The sequence below is a fragment of the Anguilla rostrata genome, chromosome 5, assembly GCF_018555375.3.
Source record: "Anguilla rostrata isolate EN2019 chromosome 5, ASM1855537v3, whole genome shotgun sequence".
NCBI classification, from domain to species: Eukaryota; Metazoa; Chordata; class Actinopteri; order Anguilliformes; family Anguillidae; genus Anguilla; species Anguilla rostrata.
In genome coordinates this window covers 58,799,668-58,817,463 of record NC_057937.1, presented here as the reverse complement: position 1 = coordinate 58,817,463, position 17,796 = coordinate 58,799,668, and the positions used below count along the sequence as shown (strand labels likewise).

The window sequence follows — 17,796 nt, the reverse complement described above, 5'->3', positions numbered from 1 at the left end:
TGAGTCTAATTGAGTTGACAGTGGGGGGGGGGAGATAGGGGACGCTTTAATCTCATTCCAGCACAATCGGCTCTAATGAGGTGTTTTCAGTCATCGGGGGGGGGTGGGGGAGGAAGGAATGATGATGAACAGCACATGCACTTTTTCCCACTCCCTGCTCTCTGTTCCATAGCGTACGACGCTCAGCTAACAGCTAATCGGCACGCTGTCACATACAGAGGCTCCGCGGACGCTATGGCGATGCTTCCGTGTCGACTAGCATTACATTACATTAACATTACATTCATTTGGCAGACGCTTTTATCCAAAGCGACGTACAAAAAGTGAATTTCATGGTCGTAGACAACTGCTAAACACGGGTTCAGTAAGGTACAATACTTATTTTGTACAGCTATTTCTAGCCGAGAACAGTGAACACTATTCTGGCCTAACATCTGCAAAGCCAACTAGGCAGAAGAATAAGCTACAGTATTGGGACAAATACAAATTCCCAAGAAGTGCTGGGATGGGGCAACATGTAACAAGTGACAGGAAAAAATGTTAGCATCTCGTAACATTTAGCGTTTCACACACACAGTTTGGTGTCTGTTGCAACACCGTCCCTGACAGGACGAAAAGGTTTTGCCATTTCCTGAAATAACATGCTGCAATTCAGTTATAGTATACTTAAATATCGGGGGATGCTGCAAATATATTGTCCAGGATGTGCCAATATATTATCACTTCTTGCTCAATATATTCTGTTGGTTATGATCATATACTGTATATCCCACTGAGGGGTCTCAAAACAGAAATTACTATATGATAGCAAATATATTTTGCAATATATATTTATAGATCATGCAATATATTCCTCAATAAAAAATTACACAGTATCACTAAGTTTCAAGAAACAGTTTCTTATTTCACAAATAAGTCATTATGTCTTGATATCGTTATGTGTCATTGAATAGGGAAAATATTATCAAAGCAGCCTTTCATTTAAAAAAATAAAAATGAAAACTAAAGAATGCCGAAAGGCTACAATATACTGGATTTCTTCATACGTGTATATGGGGGGGAAAAAATTATCGCAAAAGGAACTAAATTTTACGGCACAGGCTTCTCTTCCTGGTGTATTGTGCGGTCACTGTTTGCGACCGGTGAAAAGAACGTTCTGGTACCGGCTGACAGACGAGCGATTCCTCTCCTCCATCGCTCTCGCGTCTCTCTGATGGCGTCTAACGCTTCTGTGAATTCCCCGTGACAGACTCAACACAGGAAGTCATCAATATCACTGAGAGACCGTCTTCCTGCGTCACCGAGACAACGAGATGGAGCGGTCTGCGTGTAATGAACCCCTCAGTGGGCAAATAAACAAATAAATAAAGCGTGAGAGAGAGAGAGAGAGAGAGGAGACAAAAACTGTTTGGTATAGGTACTGTGATGACTGAGGATGAATTGTTTCCGCACCGGGGGGGGGGAAAAATCTTTCCAAACCAAAACCCACACCTGTGAAATATTTTGGAGTTAATCAAACCCTCAGATCAATATTGTGCTGGCTGCTGGACTTGCTACTAACCTCTTGACTTTTCTGTTTTGTGGTGAGAGGGGGCTGTGGGGGGGGAGTTACAGGGAGACACAGACAACATGAATGACTGCCTCATCGCTGCAGTCCCCCCCCCCCCCAATATCCTGATTTATTTGTGAAAGTACCCCTGGGAGGCAGGAAGGTTTGGACCTTTTACCTCACACGCAGTGTAATTGCTCATTAGAGGGCCCCACCTGTTGGGTCCTTGTGGCCCTCTGGCTCGCAATTAACGACGGGAGGGGAAGTCAGGTGTGCCGAGAAACGCCCTCGTCCAATTACCGCACCTGAGGGACCGCAGCCAGTGCCCCCCCCCACCCCTCCTCACTCAACAATGCTGACCCCTCCCTCGGGGACATCCTGACACTGAGAAAATCCTGCACCCACTCCTCCTCGCCCCCCCACCTCACCTTGTCATTGTTCCGGAGCACCAGCGGGACCTGGTAGGTCTCCGAGGGGGAGTAATTCTGGAAAACCACCTCCGAGGGGAAGGGCTGGAACATGGGCTGGTCCACGTCCACCGAGGAGGACTGCAGAGCGCCGGGCGAGAGAGAGAGAGAGAGAGAAAGAAAGCGATTATCGTTTATCCATACCGGGGCTTTTGCAGAGAGAGAGAGAGGGCCCTGAAGGATATCACTATCGGATTACACAGCTGGTGGGGGGGGGGGCTCTTTGAACAAACTGTTATATAACAGCCTCAAATTGTGCCTGGAAGTATCTGAACCGAACTAATGGTGATTAGCGTGCGCCGTCTACTCAAAAGGACTGGTGATTTGTGACTCCCGATTCCGATCGGGCGCAGGAAACTGGCAGGCTGGCGGTTTTCAAAGCGCCTCCCCGGTCAAATCTTCCAGCTATTAGTTTAAAAAAAAAAAAAAAAAAAAAAAAAATCAAAAATGAAATAGAGAGGGGATGGTTTATCTCTGAGCACTTGATGTTGGACAGATCGTTTGCAGCTTAAATGCCGCAGGGGCTGCGTGTCGATATCTCCCTCAGTGGACGGAGGGCTGGTGTCAGGCTGTCGGCCCACGAGTGTGTTAATCAAAGACTCGGCCTGAATGGAGCTTATCAGGGTCCATCTACTGCCAACGGCTGGGCGGGGCTGGGTGCGTGTGTGTGTGTGTGTGTGTGTGTGTTAGTGGGTGTGTGTGTGTGTGTGTGTGTGCGCGCGCGCGCATCGGTCTTCAGTTGCTCCCTCTCCCCAGTTGCAAGCCATTGTGCGGCATTTGCCAGCTCCAGAGGGAGTGAGAGAGCGCTCCTTTGTAGTGGCAGGGGAGAACAGGACAGCCAAATCTGCAGTCCTCAAGATGAGGAAGACCCCAAACCCCACCAGCACCACACCCTCCCTACCTCTTCTCCTCCCTCATCCTCCTCCTCTTCCTCCTTCATCCCTCCTCCATCCACTCACATTTTTCCATTTGATGAAGTCAGGCTGCCTGTAATTAGCTGCATTGGTGCTGTTTCCAGCAGCTGCAGGCAAACACTGCGCCAGATAGGGGGTAGCAAAGGCACTGTGACAGACCGACTTTCAGTCACTTCCTTTATCTGACTAACCTGAGCCCGGCTGCGATTAAGCAACCTCTTCAATAGAATGAGTTCACCTCCCAACCCTCCACTAAAGACTCCACCGGAAATCTCCACAAAAGAAATAGAGAGAGAGAGAGAGAGAGAGAAGGACAGAGAGAGAGAGAGAGAGAGAGAGAGAGAGAAGGGACAGAGAGAGAGAGAGAGAGAGAGAAGGAGAGAGAGAGAGAGAGAGAGAAGGGAGAGAGAGAGAGAGAGAGAGAGAGAGAGAGAGAGAGAGAGAGAGGTGAAGCCACATCATTCTCCTACTTCCTTCCCCATTTAAATCAACCACATCAGACCCGGGTTGTCACCAAGACCGGCTGCCAGATCTTCAGATCTGACCCAAGCCCAGTACCAGGAAGGGCAAGACCGGCTGCCAGATCTTCAGATCTGACCCAAGCCCAGTACCAGGAAGGGCAAGACCGGGACAGCTCGATCACATGTCAAGTGCCAGAACTGCTGGTTCAATTCCATTTCAATTCAGTCACTCCAGGAAATGACATGAATATTCAATTCAGTTCATATCCCCATAGAAGATTAAGGCCACTTCACACAATTTACATTTGTCTCCTGAACTGACCGAATCAAAATTGATTGACTGTGAGCCAGCCAGATAAGCCCATTACATATTCACATGTGAATTTACGACAAAGGCCAGATAAGTTCAAGAACAGCTGACACAGCAGACTTCATACAGCAGAGATAATAAATTTACTAATTTAACCTGACATAATAGTGCCAGTACTGTTAAACAGCTAGCTAGCTAGCTAGCTAGCTAATGTTCAGCTACTGCGGCTAATTAACGAGCCGTATATATTTTCTGACGCTGATCAATAAACCCAACAAAATAAGATTTGGAGAAAGTGTTTCAGCCGAAGGGATCACCGCAGAGCTCCGTGAATCGCGCTTCTCTCCGAAAAAAACGGCGTGAGCTTCCTTCTCATCTGTGCGTGATGACAGCACGCGTGGCCCGGTAGTGACAGGCATTAATATGCGTGACGGCTGCTTCTGTTATGCCACTGCAGCACATTTATCCTAGAAAGCATTCAACCATTCTGTCTCTGACAGGAAAGAGGGTACCTTTTTTTGTTTTTTTTCCCTCAGACCTTATACATTCAAACCTACACCAAGGACATGAATCTCCTTTTTTTTAAAATTTATTATTTTTAATATGCCGTCCTGAAAGACTTCGTCTCCTCACAGGAGACAAGCCACTGTGTTGACATGTTCTCTTAGCGATACACCACAAAGCTAAGATGTAGCAACACAGCAACAGCAACACAGACAGCTTCATGTGAAGTGCTGTCAAGCAGTCAGAACAAACACATAACGGTCCCAGGAGAGTTAGGGATCTATGCAAAGCCGCTCGCCTCATTTCCTATTCATATCCAAATTAAACGGAGCAGAATAAGGATCCAAAACAGCGGGTTTCTCACCAGCATCTTTCCTCTAAAGCGGCACCAAATGCGCGTGTCTTTGTGTAGGCGCACGGGGAACTGGAATGCAGGATTTTATGTTTTTGAGGTACCTGCGCAAACCCAACTGATTAATCATGTTTTGCAATCCATGTGAAACAATCTATGACACATGCGGACACTGACATTGAGCTATAAGGAGTAGGACATCCCTAACTTTTAGAGAGAGAGAAAGACGGAGAGAGACCGACAGAGAGAGAGAGAAAGATGAGACAGAGAGAGAGACCGACAGAGAGAGAGAGAGAAAGATGGACAGAGAAAGACGAAGAGAGTGAAAGATGGAGAGAGTCAGACAGACAGAGACAGAGGGAGACGGAGAGAGAGAGAGACCGATAGAGAGAGAGACAGACACAGAGAGAGCGAGAAAGACAGGGAGAGAGAATTAGGCTGTGGGTGTGAACGTATCCACGCGTGGCAGGCTTCACCTTCTGGTGAGTGGTCTCGCTCATGTCCAAGAGCTCCAGGATGCGAGGGGGACACATCTGGTGCGTGTTGGCCAGTCGCTGCTCTGTGGACAGGCTCATCTCCTGGGCAAACGCGGACGGAGTCAGCTGGAACCAGACACGGTTAAACACGGTTAGTCCAGACACCTGTGAGCGAAGCAGCGTAAACTAGGCCACCGCTTCAACAAAAAAAAAAAAAAAAACAGGTACTGCTGCCGCCCATGACGGCAAGCCAGGTAAGTAGGTCAACCTGGTTGGGTTGTGTGCAATATTCCATACACTGCTGTTTACCCCACCCGATAAGATACAGAACTTGTACACAGGAACGGTGAAGAGATCTACTGTGCCTTATGTGCCAGTTTGGTCTGCGCCGGTGTGCTACATTTCACATTTCTGTCTGTGCCAAATGTTATTCCAAATGAATTTCCTTAAATAACATTGCAAGTTAACAATTTATCATGCTGTATTTATGTTTCTCAGTGGGGGGGAAAACATGACACGGAGAAGACCGGATGCATGCGCACGCACACACGTGCACACCCTCCACACGCGCACAGCAGTGGTGCAAAGACACGCGGGTAGTACATCGTGCCGTCACGTTCCCCGGGAACGTCTCTGCCTCCCCAGCGCGGTGGCCCGGTGTGGCTTTTAAAACTCCGCTCCCCGTCTATTTTTCTCAAAAATGGCGAGGATCTCCGTCGTCCCCTCAGAGGGGAAAACACCAAACCGCACTTTCAGAAGTCGGAGACTGGACAGATTTCATCTCAGAATATAAATGAATAATGAAGAAGGGGGGGGGATACGTTTAATTTTTAATACCTGCCAGTTATTTGTGCATTCGCAAAATACAGCCCTCTCCATAATTTAAAGACAACAGAAAATTTCAACCCCCCCCCCCAACTTGCGCTGTACTGATAAAACAGGAAAAGACCAGCACGGCCATGTTCTGGGATGCAGACTTCTCACGGTTTTCAAAGGGAGGCTCAAGCTGCATCAGACGTCTAGAATGAATAGCCTAGCTCATTTCCACTGGACCAGGAAAGGCTCCCGAGTTTGTATTAGCGGTACTAGCATCAGGCAGCATTACAAAATGAGCATCCTGCACCCTTGAAAGAATGAGAAAGCACAATTAGGTTACTTTTTAATACCGTTTTTTGTTTGTTTGTTTTTATTTATTTTTTTGGTTTTTTATATAGTTGTGGAAAGGATATATTTGTACCAGAGCAGACAGTTAGGAATTTTCCATTTCTATTTCAGGAAGTAGGTGATGGAAACTCACTGTATTGGGACTGTAGCATTATAGTAAGTTGTGTGTGTGTGTATGTGTGGGTGTCTGTGAGGTGTGGTGAGAGGTCACTGATGTGAGTGCTACTTGTTGGGGGGGGGGGGGGGTAATCACAGGAACAACACCAATTTATAGGGTAATTAACCTGAATTATTTCCAATTGCAAATGTGGATTTTTACACATATACAAATGTTAGCCAGTCTGGGAGAAAGAGTGCTTGTTACAGGTGAAATCCTTCTGAAAATTTAATAGGAATATTGGAACACAATTCCAAAAGGGTCAACTTACTCTGAAGGGTCGGTCTTCGTGTTTGACGAGTTTGGGGTTTCGAGGTGCTACCACTTTGCTCTTGAACCCCTCTGGCATTTTCGGGGACAAACTTTGCAGAGTGCTGGACGCCGCCAACACTTTGGAGGTCGGCATTTTTTTTAAAAAACCCTCCCGCCTTTTGTAATCACCTCATCTAGGAATACAAAATGAATTCATTAATTACCCAATTCTGAGCAGCCTACCCCATTTTGTCATGAAGTAATGAGTTGGTAGGTTAATATAAACAGCCTAATTTAATCACTGAGAGAAGTGAATTATTAGCTGCATAATTGTCCGCTTGGTAATTACTACATTACATTACCTACACGTGAGCGGGAAAAGACTCGTTAATTTTCTCAAGAAAGGGGTGAACATAATGCGTTATTGTGAATTATTTCACATTTTTGAAAGAACCAACATGACACGTTGCTAAGTTGACGTTACAGTTTTCCTTCATGCAAGAATAATCATTGAAATGAGATATGTTGCAAACTATAGCCTACAATATATGCCACACAATTGAAAAATACCTTAGGTCAGTTGTCAGGTAGCTAATGTTAGCCAGGTATTACAACTAAACCTTCTGTTACCACGGTTTATGAATACGGCAAGTAAATAGCAAATTAACTTGTAAGTCCATATCGACATAAATTGCTTTCTCGTTGATAAAGGGGAGATATACTTACAAATGTTTTTCTTTCTTCAGTTCTTCTTTCTGTATGTGAGCATGTGTATCTGCAACAGTGTTTCATCGTATCACTGAGTTTGGTGGTTACCATGGCAGTGTTTGCCTTGAGTCCCAGTAAACCGGCTGTTGGTTGGACCCTGTGCGAGCTCTTGAGTGCGTTTTCTTCGGTGGGATCCATGCCCAAAGTTTTGAGGAGCTGAATCTTAGCAACGGATTTGGAGGAGATCCAAATTGTGTTGACCCTTGTTTCGGAGAAACGACCTGTTTGAGAATCTTACTTGGATGAAGATGGGAATGGGTATCACTAATTGTAGATCGGTCATGGATGGGGTTCCTCGTTTTTTTATGTTTTTGCTTTCTTGGAACTGATAACTAAAGTCAAAAAGCAAGCCAACTGACGTTAGAAGCCTACAGTTTTATAGATGCTTAACGGGAAACTAGCGTTATAACTAGACATCTTCACAATTTGTAGAATAGACCTCACGATCGATTTAAATAAAGTTACATATTCTTTTAGTGTTTATTAATATGCAATCATTTAAACGTTAATATTTGATTAGCTATCTTCTAATTGCTGTTCCTGGATCAGCTTGCGATTTGTTTACATTATGTTTGGCTGGGGATTAATGTTCTCAATAAACTGACCCTGGATCGTTTCTCGGGGACTGAAAGCGCATCGCACACCACGTGGGTCTGGACGTCACGATGTTTGTTTTGATACTGTACGTTATCGTAAGTTATCTGGTTATTCGTACTCGCTTGCTGGTCAGGTTAACACGAATATAGTTGGTAATACGAGGTAACCACCGTTAAAGAAGGTGGGTTTACCGCATCGTGGGTAAGACCGCCATTTTAAATAAGAATTTGTTGTTAATTACTTGCCTGGTGAAATAAAGGTGAAATAAATAAATAAAAATGAACTCGGAAATAACCAACCGGATAGCATACACCCCGGGTATATCAGTAAACTAGCCAGCAAGCTAGCTTAGTTATGTAGGCCCAGTACAACGCCTCGTACTTTCCTAGAGTGTTTCTTCGTTTAAAGTGTTCTATCCTCGGTTTGGAAGACCTCTACCGAGGATATTGCTAAGCGCTTAACGTAAATGTTTCGAAATACAAAATGCTTGTTTTTAAATACTAATGACAGATGTACTGATGTATAGATATTGTTAACTGTTTTATAGAACATGGGAATACGTTGTCAGTTTTGAGATTTTGCTAGCTTGGTGTGCTACATTGTGTTGAACCTGTTCGTATTGGCTGTTAGTCACCTAGTTAAACGAATTCACCGTTCTAATAATTTCCACAGTTACTGTATTGTCTTTGAGCACATCTTGGTTGTTTATCCGTATATTACGTTTGTAAGGACCACTAATAATTATAATACTGTCTACGCGTTAATTAATTGAAAGTGAAAGTACCCTGCTTAACAAGTTTTCTTGCCGGTGAGACGCAGCTGCTTTGATTATCAAGCTAGTTAAATCTTAGCTACGTAATCCAAGTCATTTTGGCAGTATGTAAACTTAAGCAAATGAATTTTTTACATCACATAAGACAGTATACGCAGGCAGTTTGGCTGTTGGTACAAATTATTATTATTATGTGTTGTGAATTTATATTTATTAAATTATTGTGCGAACTAAGCTGTGTGTAACTGTCACATGAAAGTATCAAAATGCTTATTTGGCAGGTTGTATCATTTCTGAGGAAAACCTTTTTTAACATTTAAAAAAATGTTTTATACAGACAGTCTACTCTGCGGGGAAGATGAGCCGAAGACGTGGTGTAAGGAAAAAAATCTTCACCGAAAACAGAGCTGACCCGATCTTCTTCAGCACAGACATCGAAAGCGAAATTCAGGAGCTTTTCAACAAAACTACCACCTATTCAAAACCTGCGTCGGGGGAATGGGTCATCCCAGACCCCAATCAGGCTCTGAGGTACGACCCCCAGCAGCACCCCCGTCTGCAGGCTCTGAAAGAGTCCCTGAACGCGGTGAAGGACCAGCTCAGCGACAAGAACCTGGAGGTCTGGCACCAGCACACGTCCTTCACCAACAGGGCCGGGAAGATCATCGCGCACGTGCGCGCAGCCGCCAACGCCGAGATCTGCACCCAGGCCTGGTGCAAGTTCTATGAGATCCTGGGCACCTTCGGCCTGGTCCCGTACGGGGCCCTGCAGAGCGGGGAGCTCAACTCTGTCCACCTGTGCGAGGCCCCTGGGGCCTTCATCGCCAGCCTGAACCACCACCTCAAGTCCAACTCCGTGCACTGCGACTGGACGTGGGCGGCCAACACCCTCAACCCCTACCACGAGGCCAACGACAACGGCGCCATGATCGCGGACGACCGCCTCATCGCCAACACCCTGCCCTGGTGGTTCTTCGGCTCCGACGACACCGGCGACCTCATGACGCAGGAGTACCTGCTGGAGCTGCAGGGCTTCACGCGCAACATGCGCACGGTGGACCTGGTGACGGCGGACGGCAGCTTCGACTGCCAGGCCAACCCGGACGAGCAGGAGAGCCTGGTGGCGCCGCTGCACTACTGCGAGGCGGTGGCCGCCCTCCTGCTGCTGAGCCCCGGGGGCTCCTTCGTGCTGAAGGCGTTCACCCTGTACGAGCACTCCTCCGTCTGCCTGCTCTACCTGCTCAACTGCTGCTTCCGCGCCGTCCACGTGTTCAAGCCGGCCACCAGCAAGGCGGGGAACTCCGAGGTCTACGTCGTCTGCCTGGACTACTGCGGCAAGGACGACGTCAAGCCCCTTCTCTCCAAAATGATCCGGAATTTCGGCCCGGACATCGCCGGCCGGGGGGCCCTCTTCCCCAACAGCCTCATTCCGGAGTCTTTCCTGAGGCAGCACGAGCAGATCTGCGCCTACTTCCACGCGCGCCAGGTGCGGACCATCACGGAGAACCTGCGGCTATTCCAGGCCATGAGCAATTCGGAGAGGCGGAGGCTGAATCTGCTGAGGGACCACGCCGTGCAGGTGTACATGGAGCGCTTCCGGGTGCAGCACCTCCCCCGGAGCAAGTGGCTGTCCAAAAATTTGGTCCCGGCCTGCAGCGCGAACGGCAAGCTGTTCAACAGCAGGAAGCAGGCCGGGACCTTCAACGAGAGGAAAAAGCTCCAGACTCTGGACTGGATGGAGAAGGTGGGCCGGGGCTCCTGCAGAGCTTCAGTCGAGGAGCACGTCGCAGAGGCTGCTGGGAAGGATTGCCTGTTGGCGGGGCCGACGGACGACTGCAACATGGACGCTTGGCACGTCTTAGTGGGCACCGCCATACCCAAGGTCAGAAGTTCACCCTTCTGTGACTTGGACCTGCTGAACCACTTGAACGAAGCCCTGGAACAGAGCGGGGTGACCAAGGACGACGGACCGCGCGTCCCCTCCTGCGGCTCCTGCCGCGTCTTAACTCCCGAGTCCATCCTGTCGGAAGCGGTCGGCCTCCAGCGCGGCCGGCTTCTCCACGGCGCGAGCGGCCAGAAGCTCCACTGCCTGGTGGTCGGGAGTCCGCGCCTGGCAGGTTGCCTGCCCCAAACCGACGAGCTGCACTTGGAGTGCTCTGAGGGACCCGCCCCCCCCGACGCAGGCCGCGGGACCTTGCATGACGGGTCGCCCCAGTACCAGCGGGAGCTCCTGGCCTGCGTCCTGCGCTCGCTTCGCCGCCTCCGGACGGGGGGCACCCTCGTCCTCCCCCTCGTCTCCGCCTTCACCCGCTTCACGGCCGGCCTGGTCTTCGCCCTGCACCAGTGCTTCCGCTCCGTCACCTTCAGGTGCCCCGCCCCCGCCGACGCCCTGGGCGCCGTCGCCGTCCTCCTGTGCGCCGACTACTGCCGCGCCCCCGGCGACTGGGTCCTGCGGTTCCTGGGGGAGATGCACAGCCAGATGCCGGACTCCCCCCAGCCTGCCAACCCGCGCCAGGTCCTGCAGTTCGTTCCCATGGATGTCCTCCTCAAGGGGCCACTGCCAGAGTTCCTTTGGACCATGAACACGACCATCGCCCGGTACAGGCTGCACCTGCTGGTTCAGGCTAAGCAGCACTCCATCATGGCAACCGCTTGAGTTGGATTTTGAGGTTGCCAGATTGTGGCCTTACTCCTCGTTTGCACTGCCATTCCTGATTTACATTATTCTGCTGGAAAAGACTGTCCTCTATAGCTGTTATTAGAATACAAGGTGGGAAAGCAACACACTAGAGGAAAAAGCATTTGTTTTGCATTATATAAATGAATTGCATCCAGACTGGAGGGATGGCCTGACTCAAAGTTTAGGCCACTATGCAATATTGTCAGGTTTCTTTTCTATCATTTTTTAAAGGTTGTGCGTAAGAAGTTTTGTACAGTATGTTTGATGTGGGGATCACTGTTACACACTACAGATCTTTGGTGTTTAAGAATCCATATTCCATTAAACCTGATGGTCGTAGAGCCTTAATAAATGTAAATGATTCTAAAGGTGTTTTATTTTTTTTACATGTATTGCGCACCATAAAGTTTTAAGAATTGATTCATTTTTTTAAGAACAGAATGTGGGGAAGACACCTATTAGTAATTCCTTTTTTTAATCTTAATTTGTCTAAATTGTTATTGGCTCCAGATTTTGGTCAGAAAATGCCTTTAGTTCCCTGAGGGAACCAAAATGTCTTATGATTTTCAAAGGGTTTTTGTTGGGACAAAGTAGTCTTTTTTTTCTCTCTTTACCAAAACTGCTGTTATCAGAGTTGTAATATTCATAAGGAAAATCACTGGGAGAAGTTGCCTGAAATGAATTCAAAAGAGTAATTAGGAGTTTTTTATATTTTGGTTGTGTATTCACTCTAGTATGTGCTCAGGTTGTGTTTCCTGAAAAACCACCAAAGCAGAATATGAATGAACAAACGTATGTAAATAAATCTATGTGTATGAAAATGTAAGCATTTGATAAAACGCTTTCTGGTCATCAAATCGCACTGCTCTTGTTTTGTCCATTTCCCACAAGTTTAACAGTTTTCAACGTTTGACACCACAATGGGTGTGACAAGGGTTCTGCATTGGCACCTCAGAGATCCTACAATAGAGCACAGCTGTCGAAATAATTCTGGGAGTTTGCTTGCCTTCTAAACCCAATGGTAAAAAAATGTATATACTTTTTTAAGTTTCCTAATGCATAGGCCTAGTTTTTTCCTCGGATGGATTATGCTTTATGTCCCTATGAATGAAGGTAGTGCAACGAGTGTGTGTGTCTGTGTGTGTGTGCGCGTGCGCATGCATGCCCAGATAATGAGAGTGGATGAAAATAAAAACAGAGAAAATAGTTTTTTTTCCCTTCCCCAGTAGATGAAATGCGAAGTGATGAAGAGCAGCCGGAAGCCCTCACGATTGCGAGAATTGCGTTCGTTTCACGGCGAGATTGTGCAAGCGGCGCTCTGCGCCCCAGCGGAGAGGCCATTTTGATCTCAGCGCTTCTCTGATCAAACTGGTGTCAAACTGCGTGTGATTAGAAGCGCCTGATGGATGGTCCGTGCTGTGTAAGGTCACACGGCCCAGTGCATCACATGCTCCCTACCGGCTAGAGGGCTTCGTCCACCAAGGCTTCCCAAACAGTGACAGTATGCCGACTCGCCTATAACAATAAAAATATCCAGTGTAAAAGTCAAAATAATCATCGCAGAGTAACACTAATAATTGAATAGTATTTTGAGTAGTACTTGTCTTCTGCTATGTCGATTAAATTACGTTTTATGTTTTAAATAACTGTTACTTTTCACAAAGCGTTATTTAAAACTAGACTTACACCAGGCTTATCTGATGATAAATGTGCAGCAATCTCCTCAATTCAGTGCAGTAACCTGGCTGATTAATGTTTTCTTCTTCTGTTTGATTCATTCACTGGTAAAAGACTCTTTCAGTTGCTTCCCCGAGAAATTACTATTTAAAAAAAAAACACTATGAGAGCTGTGCTCTGGGAGCCGGTGTAGACAACACATGTACAGCAATAGGCAACTGAGAGAAAACAAATAAGATAAATAATGAATCAGAAAGAGATCTCCTAGCACATTATGTGCCAAAGCCAAACAAAAATTTCTGTTAGTGTTGTGATATGTGATGTTTATTTTTGCAAATATATATATATATAATTTTTATTTATTCATTTCAAAGAAGCTTACTGTTGTAACAGACTTGTGTCCGGGCTCGTTGTTTAGTCAAGTAATAAGCAGTGACTGATTGAGGGCTTCAGATATTAATTGAAGTGGATCATTGTTGAGGCAGCTGAGAATCAGATTAAACGTCAATGACCAGCGATATCTCATTGAGCTGCTAATTAGTAGAATTAGGTGTGCCAAATTAGGATTGAAATGAAAACCTGTAGGACGGTAGATCTCCAGGAACAGGGGTTGAGCAGCCCTGCTCTATGGAGACACAGAGGAAGCCTTTCTTCTGAGAGTGTGGAGGCTTCTGTGCTGCTGGGAAATTGGCCTCTGTAATCCTGTGCTTTGGGTTTTGTGTGTCTTATTATTTTTACATGGGAGAGTTATGTTCACCTGGGCGACCAGTGCTTCCCAGGTGTCATGCTTACAGAGCTCAGCGTTCATAGGATCCCAGCCACCTTCCGCCTGGCTGCCATGTTTCTTCTCAGAACCCTGTACCTCAACCTGCCCAACAGGACAGCTGACCAATGGCAACACAGCCACCGAACGCTGGTCCAATGTGAATCCAGGAACAGAACACCTGACCAATGGCAACAGAGCGATCAAACTGTGGTCCAGTGTCAGTGTGGTCAGTGTAGCTGATAGCGAGAGTTATGCTAAAGTGAAAAAGGCTGTTTTACAAGCCTACAAACAGGTTCCTAAAGCTTATCGCCGACTATTCAGAATGTTGTGAAAATCTGATAAGCATTACTATTACATTCGTCTGTGTGAATCTGAACAATGCGCGCCTGTAGGGGACGGTAAGCCCGTTCTTTTAGCAGATGCTGCTACAACACCGTTCTCTCCTTGTCCTGCAGTGGCACTGCGGGGCGAGGAGGAGGCTCTTGGTCCTGATGATTCTGTGTTACTGGGGTGTCTGCAGAATTCTGAGTCGTTGGCTGTCTTGGATGACCCGTTGGAGTATTTACCTGTTAATAGGCGCACTGAACTGATTGATCTGATTAAAGCTTATTCATCTTTGGTTTCAGATACACCCACGCGAACTCACCTGATAGAGCACGACATTGATGTTGGCGATTCTGAGCCCATCCGTCAACGTTCCTACCGTGTCTCATTTGACAAGTGTGCTCATATTGACTCTGAAGTTCACTATATGCTGGAGAATGGTATAGCTGAGCCTTCTTTCTCTAGCTGGGCTTCTCCCTGTATTTTGGTGAATAGACCAGAGGGGTCATTTAGATTCTGTACAGATTATCGTAGTAAAGTGAATAGTGTGACAAAGCCAGATTCGTTCCCCCTTCCGCGTATGGAGGATTGTGTTGATCAGGTCGGAGCCGCTAGGCTCGTTAGGAAATTTGATTTACTTAAAGGACACTGGCAGGTGCCTTTGACGCCTAGGGCAAGGGAAATATCCGCCTTTATCACACCCACAGGACTGTATTCCTATTCTGTTATGAGTTTTGGGCTCAGAAACGCACCCGCCACGTTCCGATGACTCGTCTATCTGGACGATGTCGCGGTCTATAGTGACGCCTGGGAGGATACGCATGTCCCGCGTAACGTGCTCTGTTTGACCGTTCGGCTTGGGCGTGTTTAACTGTCAATTTGGCAAAAGTGTGTGGTCGCTAAGGCGACAGTGACCCACCTGGGAAAAGTGGTTGGTCAGGGTCAGGGTCAGGGGGCTCCCAGTCCGTGCCAAGGTGTTCGCTATTGACCGTTACCCAGCTCCTTCTACCAAAAAAGAGCTGACGCCCTTTCTCGGGTATGGTGGGGTACTACCGCGGGTTTTGTAAGACCTTTTCCGCGGCGGTTGCTCCACTTACTGACTTATTGACAGCCGAAGTGCAGTTTGTCTGGTCCCCTGTATGTCAGCAAGCTTTTCGAGAACGTCAGGTTTCTCTCCTTAGCTCCACCCCTGTTCTGGCTGCTCCTCGTTTGGGTTCGCCGTTCAAACTTCAGGTGGGCGCTAGTAACGTAGGGGGCAGGTGCTGTGCTGCTCCAGGAGGATGAGAACGGTGTTGATAGGCCTGCTAGTTATTTCTCTGAGAAGTTTTAACAGTTACCAGTTGAACTACTCGTTATTGAGGAAGAATAAATAATAATAATAAACCTTTATTTGACTAGGAAGTCACATTGAGATTAAAACCTCTTTTACAAGTGAGACCTAGCCAAGACAGGGCCAAAGCAGTATAAAACAGCGTACAAAACAACAACAATGACAACAGTATCACACAGAATAACACAACCAACATGATAAAATACATAAACTAAAACGGTGTTTAATAAGTTTGGGGTTTAAAACAAGAACAAGTCACAGACAAAATATCAATTGTCCGTCTTTTAAAATCTGGTAACGAGATGAGACAGTAGAAGTGCTCGCACTGATTTGGATGCTTCAGCACTTTGAGGTGTGCGTGGGGTCCGGTGTTGTTCCTCTCGTGGTCTGCTCCGACCACAACCCCCTGACTTTTCTGAAGTCTATGCATTGTCCCAACCGGCGGATAATGCGTTGGTGTTTGTTTCTGCAGGCCTCTCACCTTGACGTTCGCCCCGTTAAGGTCAAGTGAAAATGTGGTGGCGGACGCGCTGGCGGACGAACTCTGCTGAGGGGGTGGACTCCACAGTAACCACCCGACTGGCATGTCCATCATCATACAAACCCAGAAATGAGACTCTGCCACTTGACTAAATGACACCTGAGTCACACCAAGGGTTTGCGCTTCATTCGTACAAAAACGATATTTATTTCATTTAAGAATGTCCACGGATGAATGAAGGAGCCGGATGTGAGGTATATTGATTTATTGAATGGGCAGAAAAATGCCTCCGCACAATATGCAGTAAGGTAACACAATCAAGGACAGCGTAACCCACTGTAGCGTTGCAACACTGGACTATGGAGGAAGTCTTGCCTCTAACACCCCTCCATCCCCCTTCCTAGACGGCGAAGATATCGTTACCAAAATCAAATATCCCCCAGGCACAACAAAACCTAGGCCAACTCACCGTTTGTGATTATGGGTTGAGCAACAACAACCACAAATTCACTGAGCTTTTGGTTTGGCTGCTTGCAAGCATTTTCTGACGCAAGAGTTCAGCTTAGGAAGTTATGATGATACTGAGAAAGAATGACACAGTTGGTGTAGTGGGCGGTTTGCAGATACCATCATTGGTTACGACAAACCGTCTGTCTCATCAGTACTCTCACAATGTACAGATGTGATGGGATCTCAGATGTCTCACTGCATTACATTTATTTGGCAGACACCTTTATCCAAAGCGACATACAATAAGTGCATACCGAAGGTCATTAGAGCAACTACAAAACACAGGTCCGATAAGGTACAATACTCATTTCATATAGTTATTCATAACTATGAACTCATTGAGTCCAGTCCACACAGTGAACATTACTCTTACCTAACCTATGCTAAGTCAGACTAGGAGGCATTACCAGCTACAACATCATGACAATGGTACAAGGCACAATAAGTGCTGGATGGAGGTAAATATAACATGAGTGGCACAGGAGGTGCATATGTAGCATGAAAGAGGAGAATTTAAGTGATAGGAATTATCCATAGGGTGGTGATAGTTAGTTAGTCCAGGCACAGTCTGAAGAGATGTGTCTTCAGACCACGGCGGAAGATGGGCAATGGTTCATAGAGGAGACACCACAGGGAACGTCTCGGCTACTGAAACTTCTCAGCTACTGAAATATAGCATATCTGCTACCCCATCAGTGAACTGTACACTCACACCCCAGTTAATTTCCCCCACATTCTCAGTGGATTAGTATGCTAGCCATGAATGTTAAAAATGAAAAAAGGAACTGCTAATTTACATTTGGTTTTATTGGCAAGCCTTCAAATTTGCATTTGCTGTGGAGTTTCTCGTTAATTCCCGTTATGAGTCACAGCTCTATTTGACTAATTTCTGTGGTTCATTCGTGCTCCGGTACCTTTGCTCTCAATTCTGGGGAACCCTCCTGTGGTAGACACTCGCTTCCCCTGCCAGGACGACATTGACGTACGTAATGACTAGTACAAAGATGGTCTCATGGCGTATCAGAAGGAATAACACAGCGAGGGTGCAGAATAGTCCCAAAGAAATGCCTGACAAAGGCACCCAGGGGATGCCATCATAAGTTGAAAGGGGCCTCAGTGTGTAAAATACATTTTATTGTAAAGATTGCAAAGACATGTCACGTATCTCTCTGATTCTACACATCACAAAGCACAAAAGTGCTATGGGCCCATTATAACCCAGTCCTGATTTACTGCCATCCCGTAATTTTGGATGAGATGTTGGATGTCAGGTGTCCACATAATT

The 17,796-nt window shown here is 46.7% G+C and overlaps 2 protein-coding genes across 8 annotated transcripts in view; one reads left to right on the top strand and one right to left on the bottom strand.

The window, feature by feature from the left end:
• Window positions 1–7,494, bottom strand: part of hydin (HYDIN axonemal central pair apparatus protein) — a 142,281-nt gene extending 134,787 nt beyond the window's left edge. The window contains exons 1-4 of the mRNA XM_064338028.1: window positions 7,333–7,494; window positions 6,626–6,800; window positions 5,034–5,159; window positions 1,978–2,097 (exon numbers count right to left, since the gene is read on the bottom strand). Of these exons, the coding sequence (XP_064194098.1) occupies window positions 1,978–2,097; window positions 5,034–5,159; window positions 6,626–6,760 (381 nt within the window). The 5' untranslated portion in view covers window positions 6,761–6,800; window positions 7,333–7,494. The remainder of the gene's footprint in view (window positions 1–1,977; window positions 2,098–5,033; window positions 5,160–6,625; window positions 6,801–7,332) is intronic.
• cmtr2 (cap methyltransferase 2) lies at window positions 7,020–12,280 on the top strand. 7 transcript variants are annotated; one of them, XM_064337419.1, is made up of 2 exons: window positions 7,020–7,276; window positions 9,081–12,280. In XM_064337419.1, the coding sequence occupies exon 2, from the start codon at window positions 9,102–9,104 to the stop codon at window positions 11,397–11,399; it is 2,298 nt and encodes a 765-aa protein (XP_064193489.1). In that variant the 5' UTR covers window positions 7,020–7,276; window positions 9,081–9,101; the 3' UTR covers window positions 11,400–12,280. The 7 variants fall into 7 exon arrangements, with proteins under 7 accessions (XP_064193489.1, XP_064193490.1, XP_064193486.1 ...); XM_064337420.1 differs by lacking the exon at window positions 7,020–7,276 and adding an exon at window positions 7,815–8,056; XM_064337416.1 differs by lacking the exon at window positions 7,020–7,276 and adding an exon at window positions 7,815–8,066.
• The last annotated feature ends 5,516 nt before the right edge of the window (window positions 12,281–17,796 follow it).